Below are 26406 nucleotides of genomic sequence, written 5' to 3' on the forward strand. Positions count from 1 at the left end.
AAAACAAAGCATCGTGTTGTACATGAGAGAATGACGTATTTAAAAAAAATGTTTTCAAAAGATATGTTACCTGCTGACACGTGTGAGGAAAGGACAGAAAGACGACTGCGTGCCAAGAATAAAATGGCTGCAAAAAGCAACTAGTATTTTGAAATTAAATCCTATACTATTCATGTTGAAATAAACACAACTTCTCAGAAGGATATCTTGAATTCAGTCTGTGTTCATTACAGCATATTCATTGTTATGCATTTTATTTATACACGCTACAACACTATTTTTACCCAGCAATCACAGTGCCGTCCTTTTGATCCCTATTACTCTCTATATCTTAACACGGGTTAGTACGCAGCAACGTAGATCTCTGCAGATCCCTAAAAAGGAAGCTGTAACGCTAACGAGGGAAAGCTTGTTCAACTTTAAGTTTAAATTGTCCTGCCCTGGACTATGTCGCAGAGATCGCTGCTAGAAACTGGTATTAATGGAAATAATGATGGACGCCTGCTATGAGCACCAACCCCCTCCCCCCAACATACACACACACACACCCTCCCACGCACTGTGCCATGGTGGGGACCACACAGTCCTCGCTCCAACCTGCTGCTTGGGTTAACAGCTGTCTAACTCTTTCTTTGTAATATACAATGGAGCCTGTTCTGAAATTCAATCGAGTAAATTCTTTGTTTAAGTGAAATTAAGCCCTTGTACCACAGGAATCAGTGCACAAAACGTCTACTAAATACTGCGTTTGGGATGCGACTTGTTTTATAACACCCCGTCGACTGCTGAGTTAATCTATACTCCATCCACATTATCTGCACTCTAGCTCTAAATTGAGTGTGGTAAAAATGTAGCTCAATAGTACCCATTGGTTACACATGAAACCTCCCCAAAGACCCCTGTTCATTGACCCGAGAGAGAAAAAAAGTGACAGCGTGAGCGTCTGAGGCCCTGACAGATGCCAGCCTCGGAAACCCCTGGTCGGGCGCTCTTCATGCGTGCAGCTGCGAGGCAGGCAGCGCGAGACGGGGTGGAGTAGCTGAGCGCGAGGAGGGAGGCAGCGGCAGTACAGGAGAAGCGGTGCCTGGCTGGAAGAGCGGGTTCCGCGCCGGTGGGGTGTGGGGTGTGCGCGTGGAGGCGGCGCGTGCTGGCCCGCCACGCCAGATGCCGGCCCGCACGCGCGCCCGTTAAAGGCCCGGCCTGCTCCTGCCTGGGCCGCTCTCCGCGCGCTGGAGAGATGTGATGAGTTAGCCGGTTGCCATGGCGAGGGACCTCCCGGCCACGTGACCAGGATGCTGCTCCGGGTGACGTCAGGCGCGAGCAGGCGGGGGGAGCCGGGGAGCTGTGGCGAAGCAGCAGCAGCAGCGGCCAGACCCCAGCGACAGCACCTCCGCACAGACACACAGACAGACAGACGGCGCTATTGTGAAAACCGCCCCAATGCCCGGCCCAACGCAAGCGCTCTCCCCCAATGGCGAGAACAACAACGACATCCTGCAGGATAACGGCACCATCATCCCCTTCAGGAAGCACACCGTGCGGGGCGAGCGCTCCTACAGGTGAGGGTCGGGGGCGAGGGCATTGCATAACACTGGCACGGAGGGCTGCCCCTGCCAGCGGGCCCCCAGCACCCGCCGGCCGGGGGTACAGCAGCGGAGCCCTCGGCACTGGCAAACGCCCTGCACTGGACCCTGGGGAGGTGGCAGGCCAGATGATCCCATGCACTGCTCTGATTTCAGTGCCCCACCATGGAAGCGCTCTCCTCATCACTGGCTGCCTACTGCGTGCAGGGAGAGCTGCACACTTCACGCAGCCTGTGTGTAATCTGCAGCCCTTTAATGTCCTGCTCGCAGTGGCTTCCCGTGCTCGCATCGCTTCCTGCTGCACGAATGGATGGCGAGCGCGGCGTGCCTGCTATTTCAAGGGCTTCTTTTTGTCTGTGCGCTTTCCTTTTCCGCTAATGAGAGCCGAGCAGCGTGGCCAGATGCAGCAGAGTGAGCGGGGGAAGTGGGAGGCAGCGTGCCCGGGTGCGTGTGGCAAAACATGGATCCCCATTAAACGCAGGCTGCAGCAGCAGCAGGCTCTGATGGCAACACTGCCAGGTTGAGGAGCTTTGTGAGGCTCAGGCGGCTGATTGGTGCGAGGGCTGACAGCACCGGTCGTGCTGCTGCTGCTGTGCGTGCATGCACCGGGGTTCCTGCCTGTGCCCAAACCCCCTAGAGACGCACGGCTACAGGGCACAGCAGGGAATCCGCACATGAAAGAGAATTTCTTTTTTTTCTATGCCGAATTAGCACATAGGTTTAGCAATCCTGCGCGCTCATATCAGGCAGAAAATCACAACATTACGAAGAGCTGGCGGGTGTGTGCCCTGTCACTGCCTTCTGCACTCACTCAGCAGATGTATGCTACGCTGGCTTTCTACATTAACGCATTTCACCTTATGTTTACGGAGATAAATCCATTAAAGGTACAGGTGAAGATTCTTGCACGGGCAGTGCTGTTTTCGCAGTGTTATTAAATGTTTATTGCCAGATTGTTCTGATTGTTTTGTCTCCCCTGTGAAAGGGCTGACGTAGAAAGAATCCTCAACACCCCAGACGTGTCAACTTTCCCGGCAGGTTTCAAAGTGACACATTCTTAGCGTGGAGGGTTTGGTACAAGTGACTGCATTTACACCCATAGCATGAATACCTTGTTTTTAACACTTTTAATCTGACGTATAAAAAGATGGAAATCATGTTTATAATTCTGTTCCGTATATGTGTACGTGTGTACCTATATTGGTAATGTTATACTGCCAATTCACTGACATACTTTACTTTTCGAGGCATTCTGTGTGGTGCCACGCACTTCGCGTGGGAGCTCTCGTTGTATCTGTCACAGAGCTTCAAAGACTGTTTGACATCAGCATGTATTTGTAAAATGAAATGCGTATTACCCGCTCCCAACAAAAGTGCTGTGCTCTTCGCCTCTGCTAGTTTATGGCTATTGCTCGGTCTGTGATGATGCGCTTTGTTACAGCCAGTTGCCCACTGGATTGACAGCCTGCCCCTGGCATATGAAATGAGAATGGCCTGCTGTTAAGAATATAAAAGGGAGAGAATCTTGACCAGAGGCCTTCTGAGACCGGAGGCGATCGCCCAGGGACTTGTCGAGCAGGCTTTGTGCTGGTTGTCTCTTAAGAAATGACTGTGTTGGGGGTTTTGAACAATGTCTGCAAGGTCTAACATGCCATCTGTTTTTTAATGGCCACAGCAGTGTCAGGGTGGTCTAAAATACACTGCATGATGATGGATGAAGATGCTTCAGTTAATCTTACAAAATGGAATATCATCTGGCTCGCACTCCCTCCCATTGTATTTGGCTGTTATGTCATCACAGAAGATAGACAACCACATGCAAAATCTTAGTCCCGCCCTGGGGTTACTTGCGCTCCCTTTCTTTTGGGGCACGGCCAGCAGTTGATACTGGACGGTGTCTCTTGGCATAGGCCCACAACTCATTTGCATATAGTTGATCTATTTCTGAAATGGTGTAGCCGAGCTAAAATGATTCAATGGAATACTATTCCAAACTGTTCCCAAGTTTATGAATGAATATTAATAATCATGAAATTAATTTGTCTCCCTAAATGAAAACACCCCTCAACCAAAACATGGAGCGTTTGAGCTTAATCTAGAAGAGCTCAAGCTGCACCTCACCACTGAGCACTGTCAAAGGCTTAGTGCATCTGGGGTTGTTTGTGTTCATGTGTTCATGGGATGTGGCTTGGTAGTAGTAGTTCGTTGGACTGCCCTCTGGTGGCCAGGCCGTGACAGATTCGTTTATGGTTGGTCCCGTTCAGATATGGCACAGATGGATTGAGAATGCTGAGACGGTGTTCTATTTGCAGACATTGCCAGAGGTTATCATTAATTCAATTATTCTGTTCTTCAGCTGTATTACAGTACAATGTACAGAATATTTAATATTTAAAATACAATATTCCATCGCTCAATTTGTTGTCATCTAATTTTAGCCTGTTAGAAAACGTGTTCCATTTTGTAAACAACCATGCTGGTTTGCTAGTGGACGTGACGTTACAGTGTGAATGCACAGGTATGGTATCAGCACTCAGAAGGTTTAACCTAGTAACTGAAGCTTAATAATTCTTGCCCTAAAATATAATTCAGTTTCAGTTCATTATAGTATTTCATGAATATTTCATAGAAAGAGGTGTGCTGAAAGGAGTTGAGCACTATTATCGCCACTTAACGGTACACAGTTGATTTCACAAGAGAGCTTCCTCTAAAAATATGTTTTCTAGAATATATTCATCCCTTTTTAATTTATCTAACTTTCTGTTGCATTTTATTAATATTCAAGGCCACTGGGATTATAGGCAGGGGTGGGTCAAATTATGCAGCAGGTTTAGTAAATTATACAGCATGAAAACATAAATTATGCTGCACGTTTTGCGATAGTTTTACGTCATTATTTTGTAATTTGACATTGTCTGAGCATTAGTGGTACCTCATTAGTACCAGTTTAACACCCAAATATAGCAATAGACTACAGAAAGGTGACCAGTTAACCTTTGCAAAGGGCCTTCCACTGCCCTGCAACACGTGTTGCTGCGATTTTACTAACTTTTGAACCGTTTGAGCTCGAAACAAAATGTTATTAGTATTCGCCTTAATATTTTTCAAAATTTTCTTACAATAAACTCATTTTGGAGTTAAGCATAATATTAATCAGATGTTTAATAGGCATTGTATCAGGACATCACTGCCCAAAGATGAGATCTGGGGGAAAACAGTTCACTTGAAACAAACCTAAGAAAGAGACAGAGGCACTATAATCAGTGCAATTGTGGTAACTTGAGGTCAATGTCATGATAAAATGGTGAGTTTTCAGTCAAAATGGAGAACCTAATCTTTTCTGTATTAATTGCACAAATCACCATTCCGGTAACTAGTTGAAGATTGTTAATGGAGGAGTGCTGTTATCTTGAATCACGTTAGTGATTACGTGTGTAGTCTTTATGGGCCAAGGAAGCCATCTTGATCTTTGCCAGTGTCCTTCTGAGAGAGCAGCTACTGCGTGACATTGAGCCCGCCTCGGGGAATACTATGCCACATTTAGCTCTAATTGGAGCTTTGGAGAACCCGCAGTTTGCAGCTTTGCAGAGAGTGTTACTATACTCCCACCTCACTAAGGTGCAAAACATAAGACCAGCAAAAATAGTGGAGCGGAAAAGCTCGTCTGTGCTGACAGGAGGTGCGTGGTAACCAGGTGGAAGGAAACAGCAAATGGTGGGCGATTGCCTAGCAACCGGCGGCTTCTAGTATAAATTAATCCACAGAAGAAATGGGAAAGTTGACAGAGGAGCTTGTTTCCATGACAGTAGTCAATCTTGTTTAGTATTTTGACTGTTGAAAGAATAATGAAAACTATCATTTGTCATGTAATTTCTGCCGAGAACCGTTTTTTTTGTTAACAGTGTTATATACAGCAATACCCTTGTTAGAAAGCCATGTTTCTCATGTGTGTTTAGTGATGTACAATTCATGTTACGTTTAAGGCAAATATGTTTAGTTGCTTATCCGTTCATTTGTTTATGAGTTAATTTTGAAATAGAATAGTATTGCAAGCTTTAACAAAATATGTTCTTATAAGTATGTTGTTGTGCAATAGGTAGGTATTTGCATGTCAATATTTACAACCCATACCTGGTTTGTGCCACACGATGTTTGGGGGGAAAACCCAGTTCTGATCCTGCTTTGTCATGGAAAAGCCTAGATATTTTTTCTGAACTAGTTCTGCCTGGTTGTGTCGCTCTACCACATCGTAGGGTAAGCCCAGAATGAAACTCAGTTCACCTCCCTGCATTCAACAAGGCCATGCGAGACCTCTCAAGCAGTTGCAAGCGTTGAACTGTGCGTTTGTCATATGACACAGATTCAATTTACTAGATACCATACGATATGATGTATCATTTGTTGAATACCTGTGTTTGAAACATAAGGTGTGGAGACTTCGGTCAAAGGCTATGGTACATAACACATTTTACTCAAGTGTCTGACACCACAGTTTCTTTTACATCTACACGAGTTAACAACATCTGAGATAACATAGGTTACCCCACCAGAATTGCTTTAAAAGAGTAGAGCGTATATGGTGGGATTCAGACTTGACTGTTCTTATTAGAACATGGCCTAGACTGATTGTCGTTTGGTAGGTCTCTATCTGAAGTGGCATTGTGGCTGAAAAATGATGGAATGGAATTAATTGATATTTTATCCTGACCACTAACAAAAAAACAATCGATGACATGTCGTTCGCTTTATATACCATACAGACACAAAAACACTGAGACGGACACAGTGAACTAAAAAAAGTGAACAATATATTATCAGTCATGTATCATATAGCACACTACATATTCAAAAATGTAAAAGACAATTCAACACCGTATATCATTACATACACAGATATGTGTCATGTGACCATTATAGACCAACATTTAACATTTACAAAGCACATTGAGAAGGAAATAAAATAAAATGTTTTCTTTCCTTCTCAATGTATGTTTGTATATGTAGTGGGATATACGATATATGACTGATAATATATCGTTTACTTTTTTAGGTTCACTTTGTCTGTCTCAGTGTTTTTGTGTCTGTGTGGTATATAATGCGAACTATATATAATTGATTGGTTTTTCCTAGTGGTCAGGACAAAATATAAATATTAAATTAATTCTACCTTGCTCGACAGAACCAACCATTAGTGCATACTGTTCTAGTCTCCCAAGTTCTGTGAGATACTAGGTCACCCTATTAATCTTTACTGGCATTAATTGAAACTATTCTTCCTTCCTTCACCTTGTTGTTTGTTGCTGTTCATTCTCTAAGATCGACAGAAATGCCCACATCTGAGACCAGTGCTCTCTGTGCCATAGGACTCAAGCTGTATCTCACTAACGAAGTGTAAGTTGGCCGAATCTGTTCCAGGGTTGCTCATGTTCCTGTCCAGATGGGACGCTGGCAGGTCAGACCAGGCTGGGCTGTTCCTGTTGGATCAGGACAAATACTGATTTGCATATTGCAGGTCTCTGTGTGGTTTGGCATCGCAGGGAAAAATTGATGTACTGGAATTTGGCCTAGAGCGCTCACCTGTGGTTTAGATTAATTCAAGCATTCCTTCTGTCATTGTTGCTGTTTTTGCAACATAGTGCCACTGTACTGTTCCCATGAGGCACAGGGTCAAGACTGATTTGCATATGGTTGGGTTCAAACTGGAATTGCATGGTGAGAAAAAAAACTATGGATTAAGGCCCAGATCTCTGTATTGGGGTGAATGTATGACATTGTTCTGCATTCTGTCCATCAACTGTTGTTTTTGGTTTTGTCAGAGTGACATCCTTATCCACAATCCGTTTCCTAAATGGACATTGAAGAACTGCTATTGAGATGGCTTCATTGATGAGGCAAAAGAGAATGGGAACAATAAATTGGAGACCAGTATTGACTTTTACATATTTGCATACATTGCAGTTGAGTAAGAAGGGCTTAAAGCCCTCAATCAGCTTAGTGATTTAAGATTCCATCATTGATGAGCACTGGAAGACTGTGTAAATGTAATGTAATTTGTACTTGTAAAGCGCACTAATACCCCAACTGGGGTGTCCTGGCGCTGTAACGCATACCGCTTTGGAACCCTTCCTGGCTTTTCCCTGTGAAATGTCCACTCCTGGGCACCCCCAAGGTGAAGCCAGGCATCCCAGCGCTGTTGGGGCCGCTGTGGAGATTAAGCAAGCTATTGCCCAGAGTTGCAGAGTGGGACCCATGAGTAGAATAGGCACTGAGGCGAGCATTATCAGGTCCGAGGAAATTGAGCCCAAGACCCGCCGAGGCGGGAATTGAACCCTGGTCCCGGGCCAGACCTCTGCATCAGGGTCTGCCGCTCTAACCATTGAGCCGCACTTCTCCACTGTGCTGAACTTTTTGGCAGCTGTTGAGTGGTAGAAGATAAAGAAGTGTTCTCTCAGAGGGATTCAGTCTTCTCTTGGAAGAAGCTGGAGAAGTGAAGTATTAGCTCTCTAAATATGGATAGCATCTCCTGTGAGAGGTTGTCAGAACTGGCAATCTTGTTCTGAAAAAAAGCTGTTTTGATTTGTGAATGGCAAGCCTATGACCAGCCGCTGTTGTTGCAGTTAACAGCGGTGGGGCGGTGGGGCCAGGTAAGGTGGTATTTCAAGGGACGACGTCAAGGGAAAAGGATGTATTTAATTTTCCCTCTTCATCATCCCTCAAAATCCCCCCCTTAAGCAGCCCCATCGCTGTTGCCTGCACAGACCGCGGCTGCCTGTGACCATTGTTATAAATGTTGCAGGCTTTTTGTCCTGTATCTGAATGAGAGCCTTTCTAGACTAACCACATGACTATCAGTAGTCATACAAACAGAGCTTTCTTTACTAGAATGACAAATTAAAGATTGACTAGCATAGCATGACCCATCAGAATCTGTTGACTTCTCTCTCTAGCCACAGCTCGTTGTTCCTGAGGGGACCACTTAGTGATGTCTCAGTCGGAAACTGTATATAGTAAAGACAACCCTTTTTCAAGTAATGCCTGTTGAAGGTCATTTTGTAACAGTGGCAATTACAAGGATCTAGAAGCCATTTTGGCACACTTCCTCAGCGTTTCAGTGTGCAGAGGTTGTCTATGAGCTATTTATTGGCTCACTTTTAGGGGAACAGGGCATACTGCATTTGAGAGATGTTACAATGAGGGCTAAAGAGACACTTTTTTTTTTCTAGGAGATCCAGTAACTTGACCAGATGACATCCTGGTCAACTGATGTTAAGCTATCATAATAGCCAATTCTTGCTTCCACTATGGTTTAAGTATTGGCGGTTAGATGTTACTTTCATTGGAAGGGGTGTAGTACCCTGTACGGTCCGTGGTGGAACTGGATGAATTGACCCCATCTCTAGCAACTTTGGTCCTTTATGGATATGATGCTGTTGAAGCAGCGTCCCAACTTGTTGATTTAATATTGCTGCTTGATGGAGCCGTCAGAATTAAAGTGCTGTATTCCAAATGCTTTTTGTCAAATTTGTGTTTAGGATGTGAGGTTATGATTTTGTTTTTGTTGATTTTGAGTCTCACTCATTTGCTCTCCAATCAGTTTTAACTTGTCAAAAATGTGGGGAGTCTAATGGTTTCTTAAAATGTGGTCCCATGTTAATAAGATATAGAATGTTGTTGCTTTTACATTTGATTGACAGCTAATTCTAGCATGAAGTGCTATGTCGTGGGGTTTTCTTGGGGTGTACAAAAGAGAACCTGGAGACCAATGACATTGTTAGAGTGATTTATAAAGCCATTGTGTTATTATGCAGACTATTCAGCCTGATTAAAAAGAGTGAAAGGATTTCCCAAGTTGTCCTGTTAGTGCTAGCAATTGTTTGAACCTATGTAAGACAAGCATTTACAATGCAATGGTTTTGCCTTTGTTAAAGTTAGAGCTATTGGCATTGCTCTTGACATTATTTTTATTTATGTTTTTTTTAACATAAATAAATGGCATTGTCATTTACAATGCCAATAGCTTAATCTCTCGCAAATGCCACACACAAACACCCACAGAGAGCCCCCCCACAAACACACACAGCGCCCCCCCACACAACCACACAGCGCCCTCCACACATACACCCACACAGAGCCCCCCCCACACAGAGCAGAAGTATGCTACATTTAATGCGAGTCACAGGGCTTTAGATCTCATCCACAGAGGATACCAGACCCTTCTGGTGTGCATTAGTTATCATTCTGCGCAGTCTGTATTCAATCCATCAATCTCGGCGTCACTGGAGAGCGCGAGATACCCGGAAAAATAAACTGCGCGCGCATGACGCAGCCCCCACCTCCCAATCCTGACAGGAGCCGTTCAACACCCCCTTCGTACGCTGCGCTAGCCTCCGCAAGAGGCTGATGTGGCGTAAAACAATGCAGCATTGCAGCTCTGGTGACCCATAATAACCTCCTGGCTTGCAGGCTAGCGAGGCAGCTCAGCGGGTCAATGCGCCGACTTAAAAGAGGTTGGCGCAACCGGCATGCGAAAAATTCCAGGCCCAAGGGCCGAGTCACTCATTATTTTTAATGTAGATGAAATAAGTAAACGCCTGATCAGTTTTACTGCTCGAGAGTTTGATTTTGGACTTGCTTTACAAAACCGGGGAAAGTGCGTCTATATTTATGATCGCTATTTATTGGCCGAAAAATTTTGTTTTGCTAATAAATCTGAAGCCATTTGACAGAAATATATAATTTTACAACAAACACAACCAAACTGTTGTTGTATATGCAGTCAAAGCGACCACGAGTACGGTTACTACGCTTCAGAGCGCTGTGGAGGCAGGGTCAGAGACAAGAACCAAAAAAAAAAAAACTTTTTAAACATATTCATCAAAGCGCAGATTGCTACAATTCCAATCCAACCCACATAATTCCAGTACACACCACATGCATACACTCCATAACACAATGCTAAAAGACATTGCAATTTACAATGCCATTAGCTCTTACTCAAATAAATCCGAGACCTATTGCATGTCCAATGCTTGTTATTCATGTACTGCAGAAGCAGTTAACCTTCTCTTGACAAAGCTCATTCACCCCTAAATCAAGGACACTAGGAGTTGTTCAATGTATCCATTGTGTTGGTGGAAAAACAATCACGTATAAAGGAAAGTCTTAGGAGTCACAGGGTGGGGGTGAAGGGCAGAAAATCTGTGTGCACAGCGACCTTGCAAGTATTGACTGTATGTTTAGCATTTCCGTACGTGTAGAGATGCATGTATTTGTCCGTCAGTGCAGCAGTTTCTGGGGTCTGTAGTATAGCTTGTGGTTATTTGTCGTGTGCATTATAGCATACTTTTGTTTGTACATAGTGGGGGCCCCGGTATTTACCCATTCATGTAGCAAAGGTTGCGTGAATTTGGCCCCATATGCAACAGAGGCAAGTGATTTCTGGAACTTCTAGTTATTGGTCAGTTATGTGCAGCAGAGCTTGGAGAGGTTTGTATGTCTAACTTAGCTTGTATGCATAAGTCTATATAGCGGAGTTTGCGGTTATTTTGCCATGTGTACAGAGGAGCTACTAGCCTTTGTCCATCTGTGCCGCAGTTTCCAGGTACTTGCCATTGTATATAGAAGAGCTTGCGGGTATTTCACAGTGTGGGCAGCGGACCGACACACATTTGGCACACCATCTCCCATGCCAGAAAAATGGTCTTGTAACACACGTCCGCCCTGACAAGTCCAGACTCAACTCCTCTCTCTATAGCAGCCTCTGCTCCGTCTCCTCCCTGATATAAACTTAACCTTGAAAGAGCTTTGTGAGAGATGTCTGTATACAGCTTGAAACCACCAACTACAAGCCATTATCTGCGACAGCTCACAGACTACAACACCTACCACCTCGCTGCTCTCTCCTTCTCCTTCTCCAATCCTCTGTCTCTCTCCCTCCCTCCTCTTCTCCACTCTCCTACCCAACCATCAAGTCCCTGGAATCATTATCCTCATCACTACAGCCTCCTGGATGCGAGGCCCAGTCTACTTTACAACCGCCACACAGCTCAGGATCCCAGAAGCCCAGAAGAACTGAACGTTGCTGGGGATTTTTGTAGCATTTGCTGCAAAACAAAATGCATGTGTGCGCACTTCTACACCGATTAAGTCAGAATAGAAGTAACTGCCAGAATGCTCGGGCAACGGAAAGTGCCACGGGCCAACTTCCATGAGACTGGAGTGCACATAGCGCTTTGAAGCGCACTATGGAATGACTTGGGTATGGGTAATTTTTTTTTTTAATTTGCCTGGTACAAAGGTTTGAAAAAAATACAGGTAAAACACCAGCAGTTTGAAAAAGAAAACCTTTAAAGCCCAAAAAAAGCCAGCAAGTAAACACAAATTAAGATGCACGAGGGTGGTGCTTACAGTCTAAATTTGACTAGCATACCTTTTGAGGGCCACGGAAAGCGAATACATAATGTATTTCGACGCGCTCGGCTTAAAGCTCAAGGCAAAAGGAAGCGTGTAAGCCACAGTAGTTTTATTCATGTTCTGGAAGACTGGACACCCACAAAGCCCGCAATGACGTCCAGCATACACAGTGAACAAGTGACTATTTGAAAGCTTCTCACCACAAAATACAGCTACAACACAGAGACTTTCCTCAAATTAGCAGATCCCCAAGCACACACGGGCATATAGCTTAATAATATACTGTATAAAGTAGTAGCTACCAACATAAAATAAAAAAGGCATCATATTTTAAAGAGTAAAACACCCACAACTCACGTGAACAGACGAGTCTCTCAGACAACCCACGCACAGCACAAGCAGGGCACAGGCATACACAACACTTACACTGCGACAGGGTCCTCACTGACCCTTGGGCGCAAACTGCGCCATGCTGGAGCCACACAGGCTCTGGAACAACCACTGTGGCCAAACGTTGGAGCCACCCAGGCTCTGCAGACAATGCCCCCCTCGAGCCTAGCAGGCTCTTAGCACAGCTGTGGGGTCGTTGGAGTCCCTCCCGGGGGACTCGACGTCATGGAAATGGCCCCCAAGCCCCTCTGGGCTCTCAAATCACGTAGGGCACCTCGAGCCTCTCTGGGCCCGTAGAACAAATCTGCCCCCTTAGAGCCTCCATGGCTCCGGACACAACGATAGGGGCAAGGAGCCTCTCGGGGCTCTACACGCGTTGGGGCGACCCGCTGCCAGCCGGGGCCGCCCTTTCTGCACCGCCAACACTGTGCCCCACGGGGCTCTCGTGACCAACATGGGCGTTGGAGCCTCAGGCTCCCTTGAAACGTTGGGGCGGCCCACTGCCAGCTGGGGCCGCCCTACCTCCACTCCCGCCCATGTGCCGCTCTCCGGCACCAACAGCAGCCGCACGGAGCCCTCCCCAGCCCTTCAGACTCACCGGGCTCTCTTGGGCGGGCTCCTCCGGGCGGCGGCCTCTCTGCTGGGCGGCGGCTCGGCGGCGGGTCTCCTCCTCATAATGAAGCACCGCCTTCTCCTTCCGCCGTCGTCCTCCCGAGTGGAGCCGCCAGGCTCCCGATCCACTTCTCCTCCGGGGCGCCGGGAGCCCCCAGCAGCGGCGACGCGACCTCTTCTCTTCCCCGGTCTCCCTCTGGGCACGGGAGACCGGCAACTCCCGCAAAGGCTTCCCCCAGGCAGGGGGAAGCGGAACAACACGTCCTCCCGGCCCCGCCCACAACCAGACGGCGGGCCGGACCTCTGCTTCCGGGGAACAGCCAATGGCTGCGCGGCAACTCTCCCTGGGCCACCCAATGGCAGCGCGGCCCTCCTGACGAGCCCACTGGCTCTGGTCGCGCTGTCGAAGCCACGGCGGCGGTTTCTGCTATTGAACGAATGGGGAAAGGGTTTCCCAATACTAAGGACTAGTGGACTCGCCATAAATCCTCATTAGTGCGCAAGAGGGCAAAGTGGTAGGATGCAGTAGTGCCGGCAATGCCGGACCAGACACGGGGGCGTTCCCGGCGTCCCGTGACGTCGGCAAAAGCCAAAGAATGTCGGGAACGCCCCCGTGTCTGGTCCGGCATTGACGGACAGGCCCCTCGTCCAATGGCAAGGCTCCGTTTACGGAGCCAGCCAATCAAGGACGAGGGCCGAACAAAAGCCACACTACAGTTCTCAACAGGATTTCGCCTGCGCGGAAAAGCTGCGCAGAGCGCAGCTTCCGCTAGGCAAAACCTAATAAAGATGTTCAGCCTTGTTGGTATCCGGTAGTAGCAGTATTTTAACAATGTCAGAAATTGGCACAGCTGTACACGTAGAAACCGAGCATTCCTCTAGTCTGGCTCAGGTGTTTGAATCCTGCCTAGAAACAGGTCACCTTTTCTGATTTGCATAACATTATACTAGTCTTTGTAAGCAGTGCTTCACTAGAAGTAATGTAAAATTCCATTAAATGTTTTAAAACATATTTTTGCTTTTCATTGCAAATCTGATCGTATGAATACGTGAGTGCCTCTTATTAGTATAGAAGTCAGCATTTTAATGTAAACATATTTATGACTACAGAGTAGGTTAAAAGATTGAACCGCCCTATAGTGTTTAGAAGTCGTGGAATAATTTTTTCCTCTAAAAATCATCTGTTCAATTTTTTTTATTCAGGCACAGTTTTAGAAAAGTAAGCAAACACTTTAGCTCCAAAATAAAACATCCTTATATTTAACTGAATTATTTTGTGCTGCGTATTTCAAAAGTTGACCAAGTGACACAATAGCTGTAAATGTTTTTTAAGTCATTCACTACCATATTTTCAACACTATTTGTTAATCTAAGTTCACTTAAAAAAAGCTCCTGAAGTTTCCCAAAGAAATAAAAACTTAGTTATTCCATATAAATCGTGATTGTCTGAGGAAAATTGGTGCTAATTATCTGTGACATTTCTGGGCTGGAGATCAGCATAGTTTTGAAACCGTTCAGACGGATGCTGAACAGCTATTCATTGTATGAATGTGCACTCGTGTGTAAGCTTGTGTTATAATATGTCTAGTGTATTGTCTGCAGCAGTTTATTATCCACCTATTTGTGTAAGTAGAGCAGAGCTATAACTTGCGTAGAAAACCATCTCTGGGATAGGACGCTCATAACTGGGTTCACTAGAAATGAGTTGCATTGTCATTCTCTAGAAAGGGAAAATATGTTCTTCTTAGTTTCCCGTAATGTGGGTACACTTTTAAATAATGAATTAAATAAAGCCTTCTAGCCCGAAAGTACATGTTACACCGGACCGTCTTCCTAAAAAAACCCTCTTACTTGCCACTAAGCAAGAGAATCATACGTGGCTTTGCTTGGGTCAAGCCAAGCTGAAACCTGGGTGCCTGTAAGGTGCCTAGAGACCTGGTGACCTGGGAGGGTTGAACTCCATTCGCCTTGGTTCAAGAGGTGAAAGAAGTGAAGTGACCAAAACTGAATGTGAACCAATAACTCCCAGAACGACCCCGGCCCTTCACAACCAGGGTGACTTGAGCAGTATTCACATGTTCTGCCCTGTCAGTTCTTTTTGTGTTTGCGGTGTTTGACCGAGGGAGGAGTCCGAATATTGACTGGACTTTCTTTTACATTATTCTGCGCAGGGTTGGGGAAGCTATATTTGGTGATTAATTTTGTTTGAGGCTCAAGGCTTATAAATGAGCCTGCTTTGCTCCTTTATGTTACACTCTTTTACTGGTGGGGCCAGTGTTAGTGGTAATAAATACTTCCTGTTTATTTACAAAGCAAGTACTGAATGGTATTTGTGTGTCCTAGTGTTCAATGTAAATGTAAATGTATTGGCATTTATATAGCGCACTACTTACCCGTAGGGTCCCAAGGCGCTTCGACCGCTGCGAAACCCTTCCTGGCTTCCCTGAGAGATGGTCCCTTAATGGGTATCTCCAGGGTGAGACCAGGCATCCCCGGCGGTCTGGTGGGGCCGTTAGTGAAGATGAGGCAAGCTAATGCCCAGAGTTGCCGAGTGTGATCGCTGATCAGAGTGGGCACCGAGGCGAGAGAATTATCGAGTCCGCTGACCCTGGTCCAGAAACCTGCCGCGCCGGGAATCGAACCCTGGTCCCGGGCCGTCCTCTGCTCTCGGGTCTGCCGCCTCTAACCAGTGAGCCACACTACTTCACTACTCAATGTACTTCATGCCTCTGTTCAGGAGTTTGCTAACCTCCTGGATGGAAGATTGTTGAAAAACAATTGGATGTTGAATTTACTCTGCAGCTGACTGTTGTGTGTTGGGCTCTTGGGTGCTTTACCTGATAGTTGAAATCAGTAGGGGTTTTAACCTTTGCCCTTGCACGCTTTCATTTTGTGAACTGTCGTCCTAATGTACCTCTAACCGGCAGCCCCACCTTCAGAATTGTGAGAAGGCAGGTCATTTTCTTTATCATTAAAGTCATCTAACTGTGAAGAGTGAAATCCGGTGTCAAATTCGTTTAATCTCTTTTTTAGATGCTTGACTTGAGCTCCCAATGAGACTAGAGAGTATAGTTTATGGCAGATAACTCAGTGTGTGCCCTTCGTGATTTATGACCTTCTGGTATGAACCATATCCCATTGCTCACCATTTTGTGCAAGTATTATTGATGTATTCTAAAAATGATGTGTGACAAATCTGATCATTCCTCTCTATTAGCGTTGTGGGATTAATAATATAGGCATCGGTATGATGTGCGATGAGGCATCCTCTCCAGAACGCAAGTGAGGAGAGGGGTTTCTTGACTCAGTCACTGACTACAGTATGCTGCTGCTTTGCGCCTGCCACCTAAACTCATTGTCAAACATATTTATTGTACTCCTTCCATCATCATAGCACAGTGGAAATAACCGTACTGGGATCCCTTGAGTAGACCGTATCTTTACTTTGCAGTGGCATTAAATAGACCAGGATGAGATTCAAGTCCTTCACGTGGAACGCCCACACCCAGTTGCCCATGACCCCTACTTTTCAACATCAGCATACACACGCCGGATCAACTAATGGAACAGCACCAGTTCAAATTGCAGATAACGCGCAAATCCACCTCAGGCGAGAGGATAGACATATCAAAGTTTGTTGTTGACCGTGAAAAACATTTTATTAAGTCAGTATTTGTGTAAATGTTATTACAAATGTAAATCTTTCCGGTGGGGTCTCACTTTGAGATCCATGTATCGCTGCACCCATGGGAGCTTGTGGTTGCTTCAGTTCTGGTGCCTATACACCTTTCAGGGGCGGCTCTAGGCTCATGGCGGCCCTGGGCAGGGAGGTAGGTAGAGGCCCCGGCCGGGGCCCCGCACCATTTCTTAAGAGCCTCAGGGGCCCCGACTTGGGCCGCGCCCCATTTATAAGTGCCTCAGGCCTGGCGTGGCGGCCCCTGGGGTTTGGCGGCCCTATGCAAGTGCACAGCTTGCACATGCCTAAGGCCGCCCCTGCACCTTTTCACTGAGTGCCTTTGGCCTGCTTTGGTCCTGACCCTTGTTCTCTTGGGCAGCTGCCTTAGTCTTCTTTCCCCAGTCTTCAAAACTGGTTGTGACAGCTCTGCCAACTGCAACATTGCAGATCTCTCTTTCCACTAGGGCATAACTTGATATAACCCTCATTCTGTCAGGTTGTTCTCCGTGCCGTGTACATTTTATTCACCCTTCTTCACATTCATTAATCCATGTTTTGGTCTGCGCCTCTGCCTAGATACTCTTTTTCATGGATTTTGACTTGGAAATCTGCTTGGGATTTCGCAATGGGAACACTTAACTACCTCAGAGTGAAGGTATTGATTTTGGTGGCTGCACGTTTACTGCTCCCTAGCCAAAGATTTTCCAGTACTTTAAGGATTGTTGAAGTTATCAATTTTGAGGACATCAGATTAATTTCACAATATGTTTTTTTTCTCGTGGATCTGGCTTCTCATCTGAACTTCTGCTGCTAGCCCCCGCCGGTCCAGGCAAGAAACACACCACCATCACACAGGTGCAGGTTTTTCCTCTCTTCATCCCTAATCATGTGTCCGCAAGACCAGTACTAGTTCAAGACAAAATAGATACAGATGAGGTTGTAAGAGAACTCCAACAGCTACTCATTATAAGTTCATTCGACTCAAAGCTAGGAAGATATGGGTTAACTCAATTGCGCTAAAGGTTGAGTAATTGCTTCAATGAAAGGCAATCTTCTTTACCACCCTGTGACAGGAACTTACCTGATCTCAATCAACGAGTCCCACTGCGCCAGTCTCCAGTCCACATCTTCCAGTCATCTTAAGGGTGGAAAGAAAACATAAAATCAGACACAGAAGCAGGGCTGGACTGGCCGCAGCGGGCACCTGGCGTTTCCCTGGTGGGCCGCCATGGTTTGGTCCGGTTTTTGTCCCCTGGGGGGCCATTTTTGTTACCTGGGGCCTGCAATATCGGCCTCTGATAACAAAGTCGGCCGACACCGGCCCTTTCAAACAGCTCGGCAGCACCCCCACCGCCCTACCAGGGAGGCCGAAGTTTGCCAGTGCCGGTTTCGGTTTCCAGTCCGGCCCTGCATTAAAGATGGACAAACGGAAAGATGAAAGAAAGGATAAAAAGACTAATGCGGAAAGGACAGAAAGAGGATGGACTAAGTAAACCTGACAGAGATTTTCTCTTGACATGCATAGTAGGGAGAGCAGGAAGAAGCCAGAGAGGATGCTACCATGGAGCCAGAATCTGTCGTCCAAGAAGGACACCAACGCCCACCCATAGAAGGAGACTAACATGCTAGCAGCGCAGTGAACACAAATGGGAGGAATGTCTGTGGGCTCACTTCTCAGTGTCCCCCACCCCCCCTACCCCCCACCACAGTCCACAGGAGTGTCATGGCTACCCAGGTCCTTTGTAGCAGAAGTGTGCGCATCACTAGAGAAATGGACAAACCACCTGCAGGACTCCTAAAAAGGAAAAGAAAGCAAATGGACCTTATTATTTCAATGCATACTTAAGAAACAAGAATTTAGTAGGGATAATTAAAACTGTTTTGGCGACTAACTGTAAGAAGCCCCCCTCAAGTCAAAATAAAATATTTTCTGTTATAAAAAATCCAGGCGTCTGACCCTAATTGTGGTGGAACTAATGCCCATCCTCTACACATCCTGAAACATGCTCTTTCTATGTCACAAGGGTTGCAGTCATTGTTGTCGATCTAGAAAGTGCACTTCGGAATCCTGTTACAGTCGTGGGTATGTTGGTGGTTGAATATTTGTCTGCTATGTTCTCTCTGGTTTTTGGTTCTTAATTTTTTTTTATTAACATCGGTATGAGAATTCTTATGTCCATGGTTGGTCCTGTTTTGTTAAGTTATGTTGCGGTTTGTTCTGTTGTAAATGCATTTCTACAATTTCTTTGCTTCTGTGTGCATTCAGAATCTTGGTGTCAATTTGGTGTTGGTGTTTTCGTTGGTTCAAGTCAAAGTAGCCTGTAGACGTATTTGTTTCTGTTATATATTGTTCAGTAATGAGTCACATTGAACAGTGGCTGGCAGGGGTAGAATGAACGAATGTATTGTTTAATGATATATTATATTAGATTGTGGCAAATTAGATGTAGAGCACAATGTTGGTCATTATATGTGTATGGGCGTATGTGCTGTAGGACTATTTCACTTGTTTCCATTAGCATGGGCGACCTGTTGCCCAATCTATCTTTTTAGCACAGCTGTTCAGTTTGGAGGGATCTTTGCGTAGGTTTGAGCCTTGTGGTGGTTAGATCTCAATCATATTTTTGGTATTTTGTGGGGTAGATAGGTGTCTGTATTTTGTGCCAAGCTTGGCTATGGACGATTATTTAAAGGCAGTCTGAAGTCTGGAGGTTGTGGTACCAAACTGTGTGCAGCTTCCCCTCGTATATGTTTTCATTAGGAAGCATAACACTAAAAAACATAAAACATACAAGATAACTTCTGCTTGTTCATAGTCCAGTTAAAGTTTGTACATTCATTTTTTAAAAGGTCCCCATATCTTTTGGAATGTGACCAAGACCCCATCTGCTTGCAAAATAATTCTTCTTGCAGCTTTTCTTCTTCCTTCACCCATTATTTACCCTATGGAAGAGCATTTGAAATCCACCTCTAAATAATTAAGGCTCAGGCGTCGAGGGAGTCACCGAAAACTATATTCGCAGTTGTTGATACTTTATGCAGATTTGTCTCTCCCTGATAGGGCAACAAAGGATCCAAGTTCTGTTAATTAAGTGATTCTTTTGGCTAACATAATTACTATAAAAACATACAACTAATTTATCACAAAGGAACACTTCGGCAAGACTGGCCATCTTGGCATCGTACAAACCGCAGTAAAACCAGTGTGATATCAGAATATCATTGGCAGAATACTTTCTGACCTAAATACTGTGCCCTAAATATCGTCTACAAGTATATCACCCCATTGAAGTTAATAATAGAACATCTACCCCCAGTGGAGCAATATTTTTGTAAACAATATATTTAGGACACAATATTTATGGAGGATATTCTTTCTCTACACCATATTCTTCCTACAGTCTAAAACTCATTAAAATTATATTTCATCCTGATCTACATTGTTCCACTCAACAGCAGCACATAAACACAGCCAGTAGTGAAAAAAACCAAAGGTTTAGATGGCAGCTGAAGATAAATGTAGGTCTACAACTCATAAAAGTCTCAGATTAACAATGGTCAAATACATTTGTTACGCACAGGTCTTTAATAGTCACACAAAAACATAAAGCACATCATTATCTTTCTTGAAATGTTGTCATATGTTCAGAGACGGGTTAGTTCACAAAAAGTAATCATCCGAAAGGTTTCCTTCATGAGATAGGGAATTGGTTTTAAAGTAGGGTTTCACTGCAAAACTCATTAAAAAAACATAAGATCAAGCTAATCTTCATGTTAGAGCTCATTTTTCGACATCTCTGAGCCACATAGCGTTCTATGCCAAGATCTAATCATAATTGCCTGTATCTGAAGGAGAATCAAACAAGTCAGAAAGCCTGGTCCAGCTCACCACTTTCTTTTATTATGTCCGAGCCACTTAATTTATTACTGGCCTCCTTATTCATAAAGTCTTTGATTATTTCTGTGTTTAGACACGTAAATGGTTCTCAAACATAAATCCACCATAAAATGGGCACCAGCGTAATTTCATCTTCCTGGAAACCGGTGCCAGGCTCCTCATGGCACGACTGATGTGGAAGACTGGGCTATGCCCACAATATGCCTAAAACCTAGTTTTTCTCTTTTTGTAAATAGGACACATCGGTAGAGCCCAGGGGAGAGCCCCAAACTCCTGCACCATATGTTATTGACTGGATGCACGTTCTTTTACTGAGGATTAACATGCAGGCCTGAGATCTACTACCCAGTCTAGAGGCAAGACTAAAAATATCCCCTAAGAATTACAAATATTTCTGTCTTTTATTCTGCAGTAGGTAAGATTATATTTAAGGCCTGACAAAGCTTTTAAGTTGGTGCAGTGGATGGTCCTCCTCGCCCTATTGACGAAATTTGGGCTCCCCCTGAAATGTGTTCATCTGCTACAGAACCTCTAAAAGGAATATAATACCCAAATTGTGATGAATTATGAAGTAATAGGACATATTACAATCAAGAGGGGGACGAGACAGGGGGTGCCCTACGTCACCCGTCCTGTTTGCTTTATTCATTAAGCCCCTGGCCTCTGCATTAAGGCAAGATGTTGGCATTGTGGCTCCAGTCAAAGGCACAGCAAAATTAAAATGTTTTGTCGATGATATGATACCCTATCTGGCTGCTAATGAGAAAAATACCCAAAATAGCGTTTGCTAAAATTAAGGAGTTCTTGTGCATAAGACGGTACAAAGCAATCATTCCAAGTCTGAAGCCTTGTTATTCAGTAGCACCCTGTCACTCTTTCCTGTTGAAATGAGGGCTCATTTCTTCAATATTCCACATTATAACTAATTTCGCAGAATTGTTTTGTTTAAATGATACCACTACTCTCATGGTTCGCAAACTACTTCATCATTGGCATTCAGTGGCCCTTACTATTATTTGCTGGTCTGCACTAATTAAAGTCCATCAATCATTTTTTGATGAGACGATCAAATTATATGCCATTTTCTATGACAGTGTAAAATATCCCATATCCCATATCCCAGGGATGGCACTTTGCGAGTCAAGATGTATTATCAGGCCACGCTTCTGGGTTGGCAAGTTCGAGCGGCATCCACCAATGCTTACTCTAACTATTTCTATTGAAACGATGCTAAGAGAGGCAGATATTAAGCTTCTCACTTTTCTAAAGATACCTAGGTTGCTGACACAAACTAGGAATAAGATACCTCCTGTTTTGGCTATTAGATTTGAGAAGACATAGCACGAGTTTCATATTTCTTGGTGCCATCTAGCCTTATGATTAAAGATTGGTATGCATTAGGCATACAGTTAAAGTCTACACAACTATAGTGGACTGGGAAAGGGCGGGATGTCGTAAGCTTAGAAGCTTCACTCTAGTTGGTGTAGTAAAATCTTGGTAACAGATAGTTAATAACCATGCCGCAGTCGCGCCCAATTTGCTGTTTGCTAACTTACAAATTACCCACTTTCTTCGAGGGAGCGGACCTGTTTCTGGGAAGCTAACTAAGAATATTAGTAAAGCCTATTTTTTTACTTGTTTAAAGGTGTGGGTAGTTTGTATTGCTTATTTCTATTAGAAACACGGGATGTGGTGGTGCCTCCATTTCTAGCTAACATTGTGGCTTCAACAAATTGCTGAATCAATTGTCACAGTTGGACATGGTATCACCAAATGACTTATAAAACCAATCCTTCTGCTAGTTATAAAAGGATGGTACAAAAGGGGGTGGTGATGGACGGAGCATCTGAATCAATCAAACACTCACACCCAGTCAAAAGATCTGGGTTTATTCCATCACCGTTCTTTAGCCCACTCTGCTACCCCAGTTCAGGCATGGCTATATGCAAATCAGTCTGACCCTGTGCCTCATGGGAACAGTCCAGCCCGAACTGCCAAGCCATGTCTTCCTGGACCGGAAACAAGCTTCCAAGGACCGGTTTCTGGCATTCCAGCCGTCTTCAGCCCGGCTTGCTTGAATCCAGTGGCTTGAATCCCTTTTGTACCAGTTATAAAAGGATGTCCTTTTTCTCAAAGTGTTTGCTGTATTATACTCCGTACTAAATCCAAAAGATGTACTCTGCCTTTTCACCAGCATGTGTTAGATGTGGCAATGTTTAGGGCGACTGGTTGCATACATGTTTTACATGTCCGTCTCTTTATCATTTTTGGGATTGCATATTCCAATTCATCAGTCAAAACCTTCAAGAGACTTTACTGCCAGACCCCTACGGGGCTCTGTTCTGACTGATCCCACAATCTAGGCATATTACCGTAAGGCAACAGCAATTTTAGTTTATTGCCTCACTGATCATCAGGTCACTAATCCTACAAAAATGGAAATCTGCTGAAATTCCAACTTTTAGTGAATAGTTAAATAAGATGAAACGAATGAAGTCGTTTGAGAGATATCCTAATCTACCCTCTCAGAAAACAGAAAATTCCTCCAACCTGCTTGTACAAAAAGGTTAAGCGGTAAGGGAGGAGGGGGAGGCAGTGGCAGGACACAGTCTTACCCCTCTCAAACCAAAACTGTCCTTACACTCACCACCTTAACCGTATCTTACTCTAGAGTCCAGTATCTTCCAACATTTCCATTCTGTTAACTCAGTCGAAAACCGTACTGAGGTCCATCTGATTAATACATGTAATAAAAGCAATGTTTGGCTCTCCCCAGACCTGCCCTAAACATGTACTAAGTTTTAACTAATATCCCTTTATCCTTTCTCTTCATCAGAATTCTACATACCACCTTGACCATGGAACTGATCACCGAGGTCAGTTATTAATTCTAGTCTAACCCCCTATTCTTTGGGAAAAAAATAGAAACTCTGAACCAGAAATTAGGAATAGTGTCACTACTTTCAGCATTTAGTGCGTTATAAAGTATGGGCATCCACAGGTCTGCATTAGATTTAAAATCATCCATGGGAAATCGTTCAAGCCCTGGAGCTTTCTGGGAAATGTTCACTAAGATAGCTGTAGACATTTTGTTATTAGGAAGCCAACATTCTTTTGAAGGGTTAAAGAATTTGGAGCCATACTGCAACCAGTAGCGGCCCGTGCATGTAAGAACGGTGGGGTCTGGACTCCACAGACAACAAGGGAAAAATAAATAAATAATTAATTTTCCAAGGGGGAATTAAATAAATAATTAATTTTCCCTCATTGCCCTGCCTCACCGCTCTTACCTGCACGTAACGCTCCTGTCTGCAAATTCACCTTGAGTTATGTCTGCCAGAGAAGCGAGATACTCGAGAGACTCGTTTGCTGTTTGTTTCTAATGTAAGATGAGATCCAATTCTGATTTTATTCCTAATGCATTGATCAGATAATTATAAATGCAGCTCCAGAAAAATGTCTAGTTATGGGGCATTCCCACTTTAACTTCATCCAGGTGCGAGCACGTCTCTTGCATCCTAGACATTGGTCACAGTTTTTTCCACAAACATTATTGAAACTTTCATGTATGCAATACAGCCTGTGAATGAAGAAACTGTGATTATTATAATACATTTAAGCTTATAGGAAAGGGGTGCTTATCCAAATTCACCCCGCAACTGTCCACCTCAGCTAATACATATCATTTGGCCAGAAAGTTTTAATCGTGATGTAGTCAGTAATTCTATAGAACACTCTATACGCTAGTTGTGCAACGTAGCACTTGTATCGTAATTAAACATTAAACATTCGACCCCATTTATCTATGTGTGCCAAATGACTTTTGAGCTGGACAAATGTGAAGAAAGTTAATTTTTATCCTTCCGCTGCGGTTCAACAAAGGGGATAAATTAAGTATTATGTACAATTTACCAGACCAGACTTTCACTGTCCTGGTAAGCTCTTCTCGAACGGTATCGTTATCCTTTGAGTATTGCACACCCTGTTTTCCTATATCCTTGAATTCCCTTGTCCATTGCACAGAATGCACTTGTGGTCTTTAATCTGATCTTTTTAAAGTATTTGGGAGCAAATCCATTTCAGAATTATGAGAAAGAATGTCCATCTTCCCTTATCTGTGGGGCAGTATAATTTATTTGTTGCAATGTTAAGAGCCTTCCTGTCCAGATGAATTGGATGATTAAACAGTTTAACATACCGAAAAAAATATATTTTTCAGCACACAGGAAAAGCTTTGGAATAAAAATAAACACAGGGATAGTGTAATCAGTTTATAACCTTTATACAATGTTCTACTAACCGAGGTATATGATGCCAGGTGTGAAATGTTTTCTCGATCTTGGATCAGTCCTGCATAGTTAACTTGGCATGCCCATTAACGTGTATACCGAGGTACTGAGCAGATTTCTTTCCATTTAAAGTCTCACTTTTTAGTTTTGTTTACTTTGTATCCTGACATATTCAGGAAATGTTCAATTACCTTAAATATATTTGCATTGTCTTGTTTGTCAAGGGCTTAGTCATCGGCCTACAGCTGTATTTTAATAACCATTAGTATGTTTGTGCTTATCTTAGTTTGTCCCTCCTTTTTAGGTAGAGCCTGGGCAGCGCATGCGCTGCGAGGCATGCTGTATTCGAGTATGGACTTGAAGCTCCGCGCGCTCCCCACCCATATTTTTCATTGGCTTGTGTCATTGTCCTTTGTAAATGTTGGCTTCTGACTCAATAATAGGCTTGTTAGTCCCACCTTAGTACCGCCATGTCTTCATTTGTAACCTGCCATAAGGACAAGCCCTTTTACTTCTGTTATTTCTCGGTTTGTCTTATTTAGTCTGTAAGCACTATTTTCTTTAATGAATTTCTTCTAATGCAGGCAGGACATGCTTTCCTGCAATATTCAGCGTGCCATGCGCGCTTTCACTTTCCAAGCAGCTCGGGACAATGGCAGCCTCTTCTTTGAAGTGATATAGGTCCTGCATTTACAAGAGTTTGAGCAGTGTAAATGGCAATGCCTTTTATATATGAGTTATTTATCAAAACAGATAAATAAAAGGCATTGTCATTTACAAAGCCAATAGCTTAAACTCTCGTAAATGCGAGACCTGTTGTATTGCAAATGCTTGTTTTTTTATATCTTGATAACAGCTTAATAAAGGGTGAAAATAATAGCAGACTTCCCACCCCTCTCTGGTTCTCCATTTGGTCTAAACTTTGTCCTCCGAAGTCCCTTCCAGAATCATAATAGCCTGAGTGTTCTGGTGCAAAGAGCAGAGTAAGGTGAACTTGATTGCTAAGTCCATCTCCTCTAAAACTTCAGGTATTATTAGTTAACCTGGCTAGTTTCCCTAGAGACCAGGCATGAAACCTATCTCATTGGAACATATTAGCCTGCATTTTATGTTTTCCAGCCGTAACTAATATGTTTCCATCTTGAAGATCTTATCATCAGAATTCAACCAGGTCAATGGGCTTTGTGATCTACAGACCTCTGAGTCTCTTCTGGGTTTGAGAAAGTTTAACAATTGCCTGCTTGATAGTGGTGGTGGCTCATGCCCCCCAGAGAATATAGCATTACAATTCCTTTTCAGCTGTGGAGCTAGAATCTCCAGCATAGTTGATGTTGTGTTCTTAGAAGCTCATCTATTGGATGGGGCTTTGCTTTGGGCAAAGAGTTTGTAACACCCTATATTTCTTTTTCTGTTAAATGGTCAGGTAGTGTTATTTACTTTTTTAAGATTACTTTATCAATGTGAACATTAAAGTCTGCGCAATCCTATGCTGATAGACCCCTCTTTTCATAATAGTTAATGGTAATATTTTAAGAAGTCTGGAAA

At 44.1% G+C, this 26406-nt stretch overlaps 1 protein-coding gene across 2 annotated transcripts in view; it reads left to right on the forward strand.

Annotated features, from left to right (window-relative positions):
• Nucleotides 1-26406, forward strand: part of MAPRE2 (microtubule associated protein RP/EB family member 2) — an 859854-nt gene that overhangs the window by 446826 nt on the left and 386622 nt on the right. Inside the window, exon 1 of one of the 2 annotated variants that reach the window (XM_086965722.1) lies at nucleotides 1326-1559. The exons of the other annotated variant lie outside the window; for it this stretch is intronic. Within the exon in view, the coding sequence (XP_086821848.1) occupies nucleotides 1441-1559 (119 nt within the window). The 5' untranslated portion in view covers nucleotides 1326-1440. Of the gene's footprint in view, nucleotides 1-1325; nucleotides 1560-26406 lie in introns of those variants that run through there. 2 annotated transcript variants of the gene reach the window in all.

The sequence above is a fragment of the Lissotriton vulgaris genome, chromosome 4_1, assembly GCF_964263255.1.
Source record: "Lissotriton vulgaris chromosome 4_1, aLisVul1.2, whole genome shotgun sequence".
In the NCBI taxonomy this organism is placed as follows: domain Eukaryota; kingdom Metazoa; phylum Chordata; class Amphibia; order Caudata; family Salamandridae; genus Lissotriton; species Lissotriton vulgaris.